The sequence below is a fragment of the Falco punctatus genome, assembly GCF_963210335.1.
Source record: "Falco punctatus genome assembly, chromosome: 12".
NCBI lineage: Eukaryota > Metazoa > Chordata > Aves > Falconiformes > Falconidae > Falco > Falco punctatus.
In genome coordinates, this window is record NC_137592.1 from 12,044,281 (window position 1) to 12,058,416 (window position 14,136).

Consider the following 14,136-nt stretch of genomic DNA (forward strand, 5'->3'; position numbering starts at 1 on the left):
CTGGGCAGCGCGGCGGCGGCCGCGGCAGGAAGCGGGAGGCGCGCAGGCGCCGGCGGGCGGGGGCGGCCCTGGCCGTGCGCAGGCGCCGCCAGCCGAGCGGGCCGGGCCGGGTGGGTGCGGGGGCTCCTCCCGCCGGGTCCTCCCGCAGCCCCCGCGCTCCGCTGCGGCTCCGCGGGGATCGAGGGGCGGCCGGCGGCAGCGGAGCCCGGCAGAACGCGCCGCGGGGAGGCGGGAGGGGGCGGCCTGGCCCGGCCCCGCGTGTCCGTCCCGCAGCCCCGCCGCGCGGCCTTTCCCCGCTGAAAGCGGGTTCCGCAGCTCGGGTAGCGTGCGGAGAAATAACATCGGTGATAACGCGTATTGGCGGTGTTTATAGGAAACATGGAGGAAGATGAAGAGGAAGACTACATGTCTGATTTATTTATTAAGTAAGTAGGCAGCGCCTTTTTTCTCTGAAGCGATTGTAACCGTGCGGGGCCCCCGCCCGCTGACGGGCTGCCCCGCTACCTTACAGGCAGGACGTACGGCCGGGCCTGCCCATGGTGAGGCGGGTGAGGGAGGCTATGCAGAAAGAAGAAAAACAAAAAGAAGCCAACGAGAGGAGCAGACAGAAGAGCGTAAAAGAAGAAGAAAGAGAGAGACGCGATTTGGTGTTGAAAAGTGCATTGGGTACTGAGAACAAAGGCTTCGCGTTGCTCCAGAAGATGGGCTACAAGAGCGGCCAGGCCCTTGGCAAAAGCGGTAAGCTTGTCACTGCAAGTGCATGCCTGGCTTTGTATTTTACAGACTCTGGCTGCCACTTCATTTGGAGACAGGGTCAATAAGTGCCTTTCCAAGAGCTCTGGCATTGCTGAACTGTGAATGTGTTGTGGCAGAACGAAAGATGAGAGCAAATCTCTAAAAACTGAAATAAAAATGCTACGGACTGTCAAGAGATGTGAGGGAAGCAGCAGTACTTGCTGCTCAGTAAATGTTCTTCTACACGTGCATGCCCACAGGAATTGCATTAAGGGTGTTTTGATGGTCTCGTAAAGCTAATAGCGTTCCAAAAAAGTCAGCCCCTTTCTTCAGGTTTATAGTTGGATTAAGAAGAAGTGGTGCACACTGGCCTACCTTTATGAAGTGTTAATAAATGGAGTAAAATCAGTAAAACAAAGCATCAGTAACTGCAGTGCCAGTTCAGCCTCTCGCAGATAATCGGCAAACAAACTGGCCAAGAGAGATTCTTTTTATTCTTCATCTTTGTCAAGTTGTGAGATTCTAGAATGACAAGTGCTACAGAAGGCTGTAACAAAGCAGTCTTTATCACAGGTAGGCTATACCTGTCAAGTCAACACATTTTTGTTTCAGTTGGGTAGCATCCTGAAAATAGTATATAGCAATCCAGCAGACAAGCCAAAAAAAAAAAAAAAAAGAGGGAGTTCCAGTTCAGCTGGGTCATTTGTAATGTACTAAACGGACATTGATTTAGGGTTTTTTGACTTCTGAGCAATAAAATCACAAGAAAATGTCTGTATTTAATGGCAAAAGCAGCTTGCCTACTTGATTACACTGCAGAAATCATAGTTTGAGAAGGACCTGGCTTCTTAAATTGGCCTGTTTTTTCCCCCACAGGAGAAGGCATTGTTGAACCCATTCCTTTGAACATAAAAACAGGTTTGTTATACTTCCTAATTTACTTAGTTTTGGGTATCAGAGCTTCTCAACTGCTTACATTCATCTTTTGAACTTACATAGGCAGAAGCGGGCTTGGTCACGAGGAATTAAAAAAGCGAAAAGCTGAAGAAAAACTGGAAAACTATAGGCAAAAGCTTCATATGAAAAAACAAGCAAATGAACAAGCTGCAGATCAGTTCAGGTAAAATGATGTTACTGATATTCCAACCAGTGTCCAAACAACTATTCTTTTTATGCTTTAAGTTTGGTTATTCTTTTGAATGAGAGGTAAGAGTTGAAATACGGAGTAATTGTTTCTCAGTTCTAAAGCAAAAGTAGATAAACGCTGTAATGCTAAAGGTGTGTGCTGCATCATGTATTTTTGTTCATGTTAATAATGCAAATAATATACATACTAACTTTTTACAAGTCATTTGCAGCTGTTTAAATCTGAGAACCATGTCATCTTTTTTAATATAAAATCCACAGATAATCCTGAGCGATGTTGCTACAGTTGTAAAAATCAGGGTAAACGTGTTTACCTTTTGTTGTTTATATTGTCTCCTTATTTGCTTGTTACATGTGGAGATAGAAAGCCTAGGGAAGACTATCTTTTACAGATGTTTAGTGAACCACTTTTGTATGTCTTATGAAAATCTGATGAAGAAAGTGTCCAGTGTAGTGTGATCAAAAAACCACTGTCTTGAAGGTATAATTCCCAAGAAACACGTGTGCTCCCACAGAAACAGATGTCAGAAGAACTTCTTAACTTCAACATTGTCCTGGTCTGGAAGAATTAGTAGGGCTAGAATCTTAGATGTTCTATTTCAGAAAAACTTATTGACTATAATGCATCTCACTGTTCATCTACCTGCTTATTTTAGCTATCTACTTTTTCTTAACAGAATAAGATTCAAAACGAAACAAGAAGAACGTAAGATGGAAGGGGACCTCCGAAGAAGCCAGAGGGCCTGCCAGCAATTAGATATGCAAAAAGTGAGACATATTTTTGGGGGTTAGAAGGAAGGTTTAGGTCGGAGATACAGGGTACAAACAAAGTAGTCATTCAATTCTTGGAAGTTCTCAAAAATTGTGGGATAACTGGCCTGAAGTCTTGATGTTTGGCAACACTTCAGTCCTCTTAAAATATTTCAAAGTGTATGTTTGCACCATTAGGATATTTGAAGGTGTACACCTACCTCATAGTAACTTACGTGAGGACCGGTGTTCATTTGCATGACCAGAGCTCACCTGGTTTTGCTCCTGCATTTTTGTGGTTACTTTTGAGCTGTTTGCATATCTTTCAGTAACCGACGTCACACCACCCTAACTGACGGTGCTGTTTGCCTCCAGTGAGGGAGCAACATTATCACAGAATGGTTGATGTTGGATAGGGCTCTGGAGGTCACCTTGTCCAAGCCTCCTGCTTAAGCAGGGTCACCCACAGCAGGTTGTCCAGGACCGTGTCCAGACAGCTCTTGAGTATCTCCAAGGATAGGGACCATCATGGAGGGAATCGGCAGATTCACCAAAGAAGCATTTAAACAAAAAAACAAACCCCAAATGAGGTACCTTCCACCTGCAAGGAGTAACATGGGTAAAAGCAGTGAACTACTGTAATTTTTGCCACTTGAAAACTTCAAGTGTATTTCTTTTCTCTGTTAGCCTGTTGGAGGTTAATACTGCCCCACAAGTTCTGCTAAGATTGTTTGATACTCTTTAATCTGCTTCATAGGAAGTTGGCTGAATTAATTCAGATCTCTGTGTTGATTCTTCTTCCTTTAACTTTACTTGAAGGGGATTAGGAGGCGCTGTGTGATCTCTTGACTGAATAACTGGGGGCAGCATGACTTCAGCTGATAAAAAAGCCTATCTGATCACAGCCTTGGTGTGAGATTATGTGGCTGTGTAGCCTTACACATAGTGAAGGTAGATGAAATAGAACCTTATATTAGCATGCATTTACTTGTTTTAAAAAAGTGAATAGTGCTTCTTGTGGACCACTGTACTTAGTTTCCCACTACATCTTTAGTGATTCTTGGTTATACTATGCAGGAAAGTTTTAAAACCTAACATCTCATCTATTAGAAATTGGTTTTATCAAGCATCTTACAAGAAAACCTACAATGGCAGATAATTTTCATCTAAATGCTTTATTATTTAAGGATATTGATGTTCCCAAGGAGACTTGGTATTGGCTAGAACCTGAAGAGGAAGATGACAAGGATGAGGAAGATAAGGAAGATGAATGCAGAAGCTCAGATTTAAGCGTAAGCTCTGCAACTAAATTACTGCTTGATTCAGAAGTAAATTTAATATTCCTCTTAAAAGTATGTATACATATACACATAAAGGATATATGTATACTTGTCATTGTCTAAGCTGTAGTGAATGGCCTCTATGCAATCTTAGACAGTGATTTTTATAGCAGTTACGTGATAAAATATAAAACATTAAACCACTGATTTATTGCTTCTCTGATTTGAAGCTGATCTTTGGAAAAAGTAGCCTAGAAATTAATTCTAAACATTTTGTGTCTTAGCCAAGACATGCAAGATCACATATTTGATCAAAGTAATTTGCTTTTGAGTTTTAATTTTTGGTGCCTCATCTCATGTATTGGACTCATTTTTTTGAATTGCTGAGTAATTTCTGAAAACGCTTCACAGATTATCTTGAGATGGACACTGGAAATTCACTTTTTTTTTGAGAACTAATTATACAGCTGTTGTTAGCTTTATGGATTTGATTTGCATAGATTAGGTGTGAACAACTTCACAAAAAAAATCATATACTTGAAATAAGGTAGCTGGGTCATATTTTTAGCACTCTTTCAGTGCAGGTTTATTAGCTGAAAAGGATGAGCAAGCAACAGCCATTAACTTTCTGGAGATCATGAATTCCTGTGCCATTTGGGAAACTTCATGCCTTACTGAGTATTGTGTAGCTTTTACGTAGCAAAAGGTTTAACAATGTATAAATGTATAAAGCTAGTAGCTCTAGAAGTGTTTTGTGTCACATGAGCCCCAGATCTTTGCATACCTGTACATATCTCTAGGTATCAGAAAAGCTACGCATCCTGACTGCCTATCTGAGAGAAGAGCACTTTTATTGCATTTGGTGTGGAACAACCTATGAAGGTGAGAGTAAAGCTGTCTTCTAAGTGTTGTACTTATGCAGCTAGACTTAAATAGTACAATATATCCTTTGTTTCTCTTACTGCAGTCTTTTAAATCTACATAGCAAATTTTCCTTCCAGGCTGCTGGGTTTTGCACAGTACCCAAAGAGGGTAGAATTTGCGTTCACTGTTCTAAAACAAAGCTTGGAATTAATGACTTGCAAATCTTCTTGAATTCTATGTGACCTCCTTTACATGGATTCTTCCGATAATTCTAGCAACATTTTTTCCCTCCTGTGAGCTGGTATTACTCACTTTTTCTCTGCTTATCCTGTAGATTCTGAAGATTTATCGTCAAACTGCCCTGGAGACAGTGCTGCAGATCACGACTAAAGCCTTTCTGAAGGAAGGAGTCCTAGATAAGTATGTGTAGTTCATAGTATCTTTTAGAAGGTTTGGAGCTGTGCCCTACTGAAGAATTCACACCAAAGTATGCAGAAGAATAGTAAACTCACATTTCTGAAGCATTTTACGGATTTTCTGCTTGATGCACAATTTAATAGGAATTCAAACTTTGCCTTTATAATTGAACTACTTTAATTGAGAAGCAGATTAAGCCTTCCATCCTCTTTGGTTATGCCTGGCCCAACGGAACGAAATCAGCTGATAATAAAATTCAGGTTTGAGTAAGGGAATAAATACTGGCTAGTTACTCTGTTCTACAATGTTACACAGTTTCTTTTCATCTTTACGTGATGACTAAACATCAGACTTTTTTACACTGATGTTATTTGAATCAATATTCTGTTGTATCTAAAGATGCATATTTTGCATAACTAAATAGTACCAGTTCACGTTGTTGGGATTTTTTAATATAGAAAATACATTTTAATAGACCTTTCATTTTTAGGGAACAATAGTTGCTACTGTAAACAGTCACTAATAGAAACGTACTGCTGAAGTATACAAATACTATGGGGAAAAAAAAGTATCAAAACCTCACTATTACTTAACGGTAGGAATATTATGGTATTAGGGTGCTCCATCCAGGAACTATAAAGGATATTCAGCCAAAGTCTGTCACAGTAATGTTCATATTGTAAAGTAGTTTTATGGGAAAAAAGAAAAAGGAAATTCAACTAGTGGTATTTTATCTGTGTCAAGATACCATTTCTCACAGATCTTGACCACTGCAAGGAAATACTAATTAGCCCAGGATAGTGCAATGCCCTATGTATCACAGCCAGGGATCATGTTAGGAAAGCCAAAGCCCTGATAAAATTAAATCCAGCCAGGGATGTCAAGGGGAACAAGAAAAGCTTCTGTAGGTACATCAGAGATAAAAGGAAGATTAGGGAGAATGTGGGCCCTATCCAGAAAGAAACAGGAAGCCTGGTTACCCAGGACACAGGAAAGGCTGAGGTACTCACGTGACTTTTTTTGCCTTGGTCTTCAGTGGCACATGCTCCAGCCACACTGCCCAAGTTGCAGAAGGCAAATGTAGGGACTGGGAGAAGGAATAACTGCCCACTGTAGATCAGGTTCAAGACCATCTGAGGAACCTGAAGGTGCACAAGACCATGGGACCTGATGCGATGCATTGGCAGGTTGCGAGGGAGCTAGCAAATGAAGTTGTTAAGCTACTCAAATTATGGGTGTTCAGCCTGGAGAAGAGAAGGCTCTGGGAAGACCCTATAGCAGCCTTCCAGTGCCTAAAGGGGGCCTACAGGAAAGCTAGAGAGGGACTTTGTACAAGGGCCTGTAGCGACAGGACAAGGGGGAATGGCCTTAAACTGGAAGAGGGTAGGTTTAGATTAGATATTAGGAAGAATTTCTTTACTGTGAGGGTGGCGAGGCACCGGCACAGGTTGCCCAGAGCAGCTGTGGCTGCCCCATCCCTGGCAGCGTTCAAGGCCAGGCTGGATGGGGCTTGGAGCAGCCTGGGTTGGTGGGGGGTGTCCCTGCCCCTGGCAGGGGGTTGGACCAACCCAAACTATTCCGTGATTCTGTATTTGTAATTTATGGTGAGGGGAGGGGGAGAACACAAACAACTTCAGGCCTTACAAAAGGACGTAAAATCAGATTTTTATTTAGCAACAAATGTTTGCAGCACATGAGCAATGATTTCCCTAAGAATATAAAAATCACTATGCATTAATTTATATTACTCTTTTTATCCAAGCACCCACTTTACCCCATTTAACATTTCAGAAAATGCATACAGTATTTTACTGCACATAGCGCCTATTTTTCTGCTTAGAAGTATCTGCTCATTTTTTCCTTTATGGAGTTAGGTGGGCTCCACACTAATGAACAGGTTGAGAAGATACAGCTCAAGCACAAACATCTGAAGGACCAATGTGCCTGTTTCTTCTTCCTGCTCCCGACCACCCCACACACAATTCTTCCAGTCCAGGCAAGTCTGAACTCTTGGAAGTATGTAACTAGAAAGAGTAACAAGTAAACTGCTGTTACCTTTCATGGGGCTGATAGTAAGGCCATCAAAAGTGCTCAGTGTGCTCATTAAATATTACAACAATGGATTAAATCCTAGGAGTATGGGAGAGAGTTTATGGTGCACTCTCAGCACAGGATTTCAAATGGTGACTGCTGCAGACACTGGAAGAATTGTGGTGTATTAAGAGCAACTTAAGTGTTCCTTTCGGAAAAAAACCTCCAACCCTTCAAAACCTAAGGTTTTCAAAAATCTAGAACAACTATAACTAGATTTCCTAGAAGCTGAATGTTTCACATGCAAATTCAAATGCTTACTTTAAAAGTATGTATTCTAACATACTGAAGGTGCTATATGTTCAACAGCTGTGTAGAGGTAAGAAAGTTTACCTTAAAGAACTGAAATTCAGTGAAGAAAAACCCACACCTATTCTTAATATCTCTTATACCAAAATTAGTCTTGGTATTGGTGGGAGCAGTCTAGTAATTATTGAAAACATCACTGAACAAATCAGAAAGGTTTGAGTCACATACCAGAAGATGGCACTTCTTCCATGGAAAGCGGTAGGTAACCTCAACTGATGATGCTTGCAGCACACATTAAGAGCATGGATACAGGGAGGGATTTGCCACAGGCCAGTTGTGCTCAACATCAATTTAATATTCTAAGAAACAAGGACTAGGTTTTGTACAATATTTTGTACAGTGTAGTTCAGCTCATCCACAACCTGTGTTTCCAGGTAAAAACAGCAAGTGATCGCTTGCAGAAGTACGCTGTCCTGATCCACAGCTGAAGTGAGTGGATGGTGATGTGACCGTTCTGGCTGATGAGCTCCTCAATGGCAGGAAGGCAAAACACCAAGGAAAAGACCTGTCTTAAGTCTTGCAGTTGCTTTTGGCTTTCAGTTTGAAGAGACATCAAACTGGATTTAAACAGTCTTGAAAGCCTTTTAAAAGCGCATTTACTGAGTATGAGTTTCACGTGAGTTGGTTTTAACAGCAGATTTAAAAAACTTCAGTATTTCAGATGCAGAGTATCTTGCTGAAGCCTGTTTTGAAAGCATCTTTTTGATTATGGGTGCCTGCAGAAAGAAAGTAGTGTCAATAAATTACTTTTTTATAAGTAAATAAATTGAAGTAATTATTAAAATCTCATACCTTTGTTAGAAATTGGTTGGTGAAGGCCTCTGGAAGTTGACCTTTTCTAACATCATGCCATATCTGAAATTCATATAAGCGAACAGTTGCAGTATGTTTTTATTTATTACATTTTGCATCTCACTTTGATCCATATAGTTTACGGAAGTAATCAAAATACAATCTACAAAAAAGCCAAGACTTCAAAAAAGAAAGTAACTGTAAATAGTTTGAAAATTTTTCTATTTAGCCGTACTGTGTTTTGGGTTCATGTTTTTCATCAACTGTTGTCCCTTTTTAAGCTTAAAAGCTTCACACTCTATGCTTGTTTCAGCAATCCTCTCTCTATTTGAGAACCATTACCCTTCTCTCCCTAATTTAAAAGTAGTGGGTTTATATCCTCTTACCCCATTAAAATAAAAAAATGCAATATTATTGAATTTCCTACTTTGGATGCTACTCTTTGCAAGCCAAGCAGGTATGCTTCCTCCCTTTTACCTTGTTCAGTGCCACGCGCTTATTTCTGTGTCACAACACACTACATGGAGTTCGAAGCAACTACCATACAGAGGATTTCTAATTGTATGCTTCAGAAACCCTTACTGGGTAACAACTAAGACCATCCTAGGACTTTCCATGCATATGACTTCCCCACCTGCCTACAGACACAAGATTTTTATACTTTAAGGAAAAAAACCTAAATAATTCATCCTGCCCTTGTGACTGTAAACGCTGTGGACACATTTGCACAGTTGGCTGTCAGCAGGAACAAGACAGCTTAGCAAATACTACAGCGTAGCTCAAGAGAAGTCTGCAGTTCCCTTGATGATGAAAAAAGATCCTGAACCAATTTGTACTAGGTGTAACTAACTCAAACTGCAAACCTGCCAGTCAGGCAGACACATTGTTACGGTTTTCTCACCTTGGCAGAAGGCCCACGCTAACTGCTCAAGAGCTTCTGGGTCCAGCCGTGTACCTTAGCTTACAATTACTTTGAACAAGATACTGGGCAGCTACCTCGCTGTCCTACAAATACATAGGTTTGAGCATACAAGTTGCACTAATAATGTACAAAGTACCAAGAAAAAGCAAGAGACACATAAAAGATCTTCAAAAGAAATTTAGGTAACATTCATTTTCTTTTTGAAGTAACATCTTTTTCAATTAAAGCTACATATTCTAAATCACACTTGTTTTCAGTTTGGGAAACCGTGGGTGGTTTGCCTTGAAAGAAACTTTGTTCTTGGGCCACCGTGCGGTGAAGATGGGAGCATGGCAGAGACAAAACTCTCACATTCTAAAATGAGAAAAATATTCCCTTCAAATACTCTGATGAAACAAAAAGATTTATCAGAAACCTTTGCTCTTTTTTGCTAGACATTATTCTTTAGCATGCTCAGGCTTTAATGTCAGTAGGACATAAGTAAAATAAACCCAGTAATACTTCTTTTCTTCAGTTGCTACATTTCAACCAAGCTGTGATGACTTACCAGCCTTTCAGAAATGAATCAAATGGAAAATGTAGATAGAGGCAGTACTCTAGATACACAGATTCCTTCTAGCACACAGTCAGCATGCAATACCAGCAGCAAGGCAAAACAATGACAGACTTTTTTTTTTTTTTTTTTACACCTTTTTTTTTTTAAAGATTACATACCTTAGTTTTCTCATGGCAACTGTACGCTGCAAGAATTTCAAACCAAATTAATCCCAGTGCATAAATATCTACTTCCTTTCCATAGCTGTCCCCAAACTACAAAGATTAGAAAAACACAGGTGTGAAATAAAACTGGACATCCTTAAAGCAAAATTATTATGTCACATTAAACACACTGAAATTAAGACTTCTACAGACCTATACCGATAATGCATGCCAGTATCTCCGTCACAAATAATAAACCAAAGGACTCTAATGCCACACTTAACAGAGGTCCTGAATTCAAACCGAAATACGTGGCTGGCAGCCTGGCTTTGCAAGGGCATTCCTTACAGCATGCAGTGTCGGACCCTGCGGGCTAGCACAGCAAGATAAAACCGACCACACTTGCAGAGAGCTTTCTCTACAACATAGTTACCCACTTACACACTCATACCAGGGAACTTTAGGCAACTGGGTTTAGTGCTGAGATTAGGATTGAGAACATTCAGTGCTGAGTTTATAATGCCAATCTAGCAGGATAATTACCTGTTCTGGTGCCATATATGATTTTGTTCCTCTGTTCTCAGTCAGAGTCTCATTTGCTGCAGAAGTCACAAGACCGAAGTCACCTATTTTTATTTTATCTTCACGTGATATGAATAGATTCTGAGGCTATACATATATATTAAAAAAAAAACAACAAACACCAAATGACCAAGGTTTCTTGTCAAGCATAATCAGCCGCATGTGTTCCCCATAAAGTTTTATAATGATTCACAAAAATTAGCATTAAGAAACTGATGGGGTGGGAAACAGAAAAAAAGCGCAACTGATTTTTAAAAACAAACTACATTCAAAGTAGTATACACCACAGTAACTGCAACTTCTTTTTTCCAACCAGTTTAGCCATAACTGTATCATGCTTCAGTGCTCTTCAAATACATCATGCATGTAACATTTCATATCCAGAAGTGGGTTTTAGTCTTCAGTCCTAGCCCTGGGATTTGATATACATGGGCAAAGCATTTAGGCTCACATGGAATTTCACTCAGATCGTAGTTTCTCCTAGGCACAGCAGGATTAGCTGTGCTAAGTCAACTGCAGGATTAAGGCTTACTACAGGCACCCCATCTTTTAAGTTTTCATTGAACTTCCCACTTTTAAACTGGACAAAGTCATAAGCAACTAAAAATAGAATTATACATATCTGGATGAAGTTCCCCAAAGAAGACAAACTACATTTTTGAACATTACTGAAACAAAACCAAATAGCCTTATGCTATTGTTTATGCAAAGAAGCTCCAGTGGTCTGCAAGGCCAGGAGAGACTGAATATTTAACAGGAAGACCTCTGTGTCAGGAATGCCCCGTCCAGTTCTTCTGTTAAAGTTCAACCGCGTCCACGCAGATTTAATACAGCACCTATACCTGGCTACGCTATGTGAAGGCTCTTCATACCAGGCACAAGTGGGACTCATCTCAGCTTGAACCTAACCTGCAGCTTTGATTCTGGGCCACGGAGATCTCAGCTGGCCAAGCATCTAAATAGACAGCAAGTCAAAGTGAGAAGGAAATATCCCACATTCAAATGCAGGCAGACAAGTTAACAGGGCTTGGAAGTAGGTTGCAGCCAGATGCCACGGGTAGGGGACTGGGGCAGCAGAAACACAGGAACAGCGAAAAGCAGAGACTGAGCTGAGATGAAAATAAAGAGGGACTGAAGGAGCAAGAAAATACAAAGCACAGAGAGTAGGAAGAGCTAAGAATTGATAGCTGAGAAGGCACTTCCTGGGCCTCTTTTTCCCAGGCATCTAGAGAAAATTGTGTCTCTTTGTGGTTTGTTCCAGTTACTGTAGCAATAAGCCTGCTAGAAAAGCTGTGGAAGATACAAAGACTCTACCAGCGGGCAGCGACCATGAACCAGAACTACACTGTGAATGGAAAATGCTAAGATTTCTACCTCTGGCTCAAGAAGTGCATAAACTTTAGTTTACTGGAAGTTTTGAGAAGAAGGGAATATGCATTAAGGACATATCACTGTGTCACCTCTCAGCTCTAATACTCTCTAGGTGTCTGGAATTAGCCGCTATATGAAGAGAACAGCATCCTAGATCTGCATTTAATGTCACCCACTACAGCCATTCTTAGGAGCGCCACGGCATGATGACTTTTTCCCAAAGCAAGAGATTTAAAATGCTGTAAGCAACATTATAGCTGGCATATGAAGCCCTGAAGGCTTGAAACTTTGTCCTTTTTAATCTTTATATTGAAATAAAATCTTACAACTGTGCACTTGTAGAGATTGAAATTCTACCCAAAAAAGTAGCATTCAAATATCTGTATGCGTACGTGGTATAAGAGCAAGTAGAATATGTTGTTATCAAATACAGCATATATTAGGATAAACTATCCCTTTACAATATGGCAAAAGCAAACTTCCTAGACTCAACTTATCACTTTCTTCTAATTATTTTATGAGGTAAAGTTAGTATTTCTTTTTCTAATAGGTAGTCTTGTGACCCAGTAACACATAGTACACTGAAAATGCCTGTTAACTGATGGCTACTGATTTTTTGTACTACTGCATTCTGAGATCCTCCAGTTTACCTTCCAACTTTTATCCTAAAGTTGGAAGTTCAGCCAGTTGCTGAAAAATAATTAATCACTAGCAATATCAGAAAAGGCATGCTACTAGGGTACATAATAGACTAAACAAAGACTAGAATGATTTTACATTTTTTGAAATATCAGTAAGTACTACTTATCTAATTTTTTTATTACCTATCCTACTCACCTTGAGGTCTCGATGAATTAACCCTTCAGAATGAATATATTTCACTCCTTCCAGTATTTGTAAAAATTTGTTTTGTGCCATCTCATGATACTTTCGGTCTTGTCTATTCTTTTCAATCCAGTTGTCCAGTGTCCCTTGTTCACAGAATTCCATTTGAATGAAAAGACAGAGAACTTCATCTGACTTCCGCCTGCAAAACAAAACCACATACCGCACTGAAATTGGCAAGATACAATACCTCCCAAGCCATGCATGATTCTCAAATTCCTCTTCTTTAAAAAAACCCCAAACTTTCTGTTAATTAATTATTATTAATTTCGGAGCTCCCCCAAAAAAAGTCTGCAAGTCCCTTGATTTTGAAAAAAGATCCTAGGCCAATTTGTACTTGATATAAATAAATTAAACTGCAAACCAAAGAATCCCTGCTCAGTTGCTACATACCCCTGGAATATTCCTAATGTTTTGTTTGTTTCCTTGATCACATTGAAAGTTTTCTAAGTGTCCAAATTCCACTCCCTTCACAGCTAAAGTTGTGTCCTATACAGGAAGAAATAGCACCCTTCTTGGCTCCCATCTCGCCCTCTAGGAACTGCTGCAAGTCCCTGGCAGGTATTCTCTACTCCACTGAACGAGCACAGCATTAGGCTCCCTCTCCGACCCAGAGCGATCACGTTCTTTCAAACTGTCCCTTCAAGAAAGTGCAGTGACCATCTTTGACATCAGTCTGTGACTTAGAGAAACCCCTCTGGCAGCTGGAAATTTGGATGAAATATATTCACCCACCTGACAGCCTCACACTTTCCAGAAGAGTTCCCTCACCATCAGCCCATAGGACGGGCTGAGGCTGGAGATGGTGAGTGGAAGGACAACATGAAGAGGAGGCGACATCCCTTTTTCCTACTTGTGCTGGTACAATCTGAGTGCCCTGGAATAAAGCCACTGAAAATGCACCAAGTGGCTCAGCACTCTGCAGCCTTGAGGTCAGGGCACTAAATGGAATTCCAGGCTGAGACCTCAGCTTTGAGGACTTTCTTTTCTGTCTTTTACCCAATAACCGTACAATATAAAGTGCATAAGTGATATTGAGACTCCAACATATTAACGGTTGGGTTTTGACATGAGACTTTTTTACCCCATTTTATTCCTCATTTACTGAGCACACTGGACAGAAACCATGCCAATCATAATTTTGAATCCATTAATATTTTATGGCTCTGTGTAAGTGTGGCAACCTATTTGAAGGGTATGAGTTTACAGTTAGTGAAAAAAGCTTACCACAGAAGCTTTGAAAAGTTAATAATCTAAAAGCCTTAGTGTTGAAAGACTACCTCTAAATTAAAA

At 40.4% G+C, this 14,136-nt stretch overlaps 3 protein-coding genes across 7 annotated transcripts in view; 1 reads left to right on the top strand and 2 right to left on the bottom strand.

Annotated features, from left to right (window-relative positions):
- HEATR5B (HEAT repeat containing 5B) overlaps positions 1-117 on the bottom strand; it is a 57,465-nt gene extending 57,348 nt beyond the window's left edge. Inside the window, exon 1 of the mRNA XM_080408916.1 lies at positions 1-117. The gene's annotated coding sequence lies outside the window, so the exon portion shown is untranslated.
- Positions 109-9,981, top strand: GPATCH11 (G-patch domain containing 11). 3 transcript variants are annotated; one of them, XM_080408949.1, is made up of 9 exons: positions 109-425; positions 512-738; positions 1,612-1,653; positions 1,735-1,855; positions 2,559-2,649; positions 3,819-3,923; positions 4,712-4,793; positions 5,110-5,195; positions 7,063-9,981. In XM_080408949.1, exons 1-8 carry the CDS (start codon positions 379-381, stop codon positions 5,163-5,165), a joined length of 771 nt encoding a protein of 256 aa, XP_080265075.1. In that variant the 5' UTR covers positions 109-378; the 3' UTR covers positions 5,166-5,195; positions 7,063-9,981. The 3 variants fall into 3 exon arrangements, with proteins under 3 accessions (XP_080265075.1, XP_080265076.1, XP_080265077.1); XM_080408950.1 differs by having other exon boundaries at positions 7,067-9,981; XM_080408951.1 differs by having other exon boundaries at positions 110-425; positions 7,967-9,981.
- The window catches only part of EIF2AK2 (eukaryotic translation initiation factor 2 alpha kinase 2), a 21,212-nt gene continuing 13,920 nt past the window's right edge, over positions 6,845-14,136 (bottom strand). For all 3 annotated transcript variants that reach the window (XM_080408939.1, XM_080408938.1, XM_080408940.1), the window contains exons 12-16: positions 12,796-12,985; positions 10,549-10,674; positions 10,021-10,116; positions 8,385-8,447; positions 6,845-8,308 (exon numbers count right to left, since the gene is read on the bottom strand). In XM_080408939.1, coding sequence (XP_080265065.1) covers positions 8,189-8,308; positions 8,385-8,447; positions 10,021-10,116; positions 10,549-10,674; positions 12,796-12,985 — 595 coding nt within the window. In that variant the 3' untranslated portion in view covers positions 6,845-8,188. The remainder of the gene's footprint in view (positions 8,309-8,384; positions 8,448-10,020; positions 10,117-10,548; positions 10,675-12,795; positions 12,986-14,136) is intronic.

Bases quoted from the DNA above. Each gene is read 5' to 3' on its own strand.
- GPATCH11 (XM_080408949.1), top strand. From the start codon at position 379: ATGGAGGAAGATGAAGAGGAAGACTACATGTCTGATTTATTTATTAA. The intron at 426-511 runs GTAAGTAGGCAG...GCTACCTTACAG, and splicing joins ATGTCTGATTTATTTATTAA to GCAGGACGTACGGCCGGGCC. The intron at 1,654-1,734 runs GTTTGTTATACT...GAACTTACATAG, and splicing joins TCCTTTGAACATAAAAACAG to GCAGAAGCGGGCTTGGTCAC.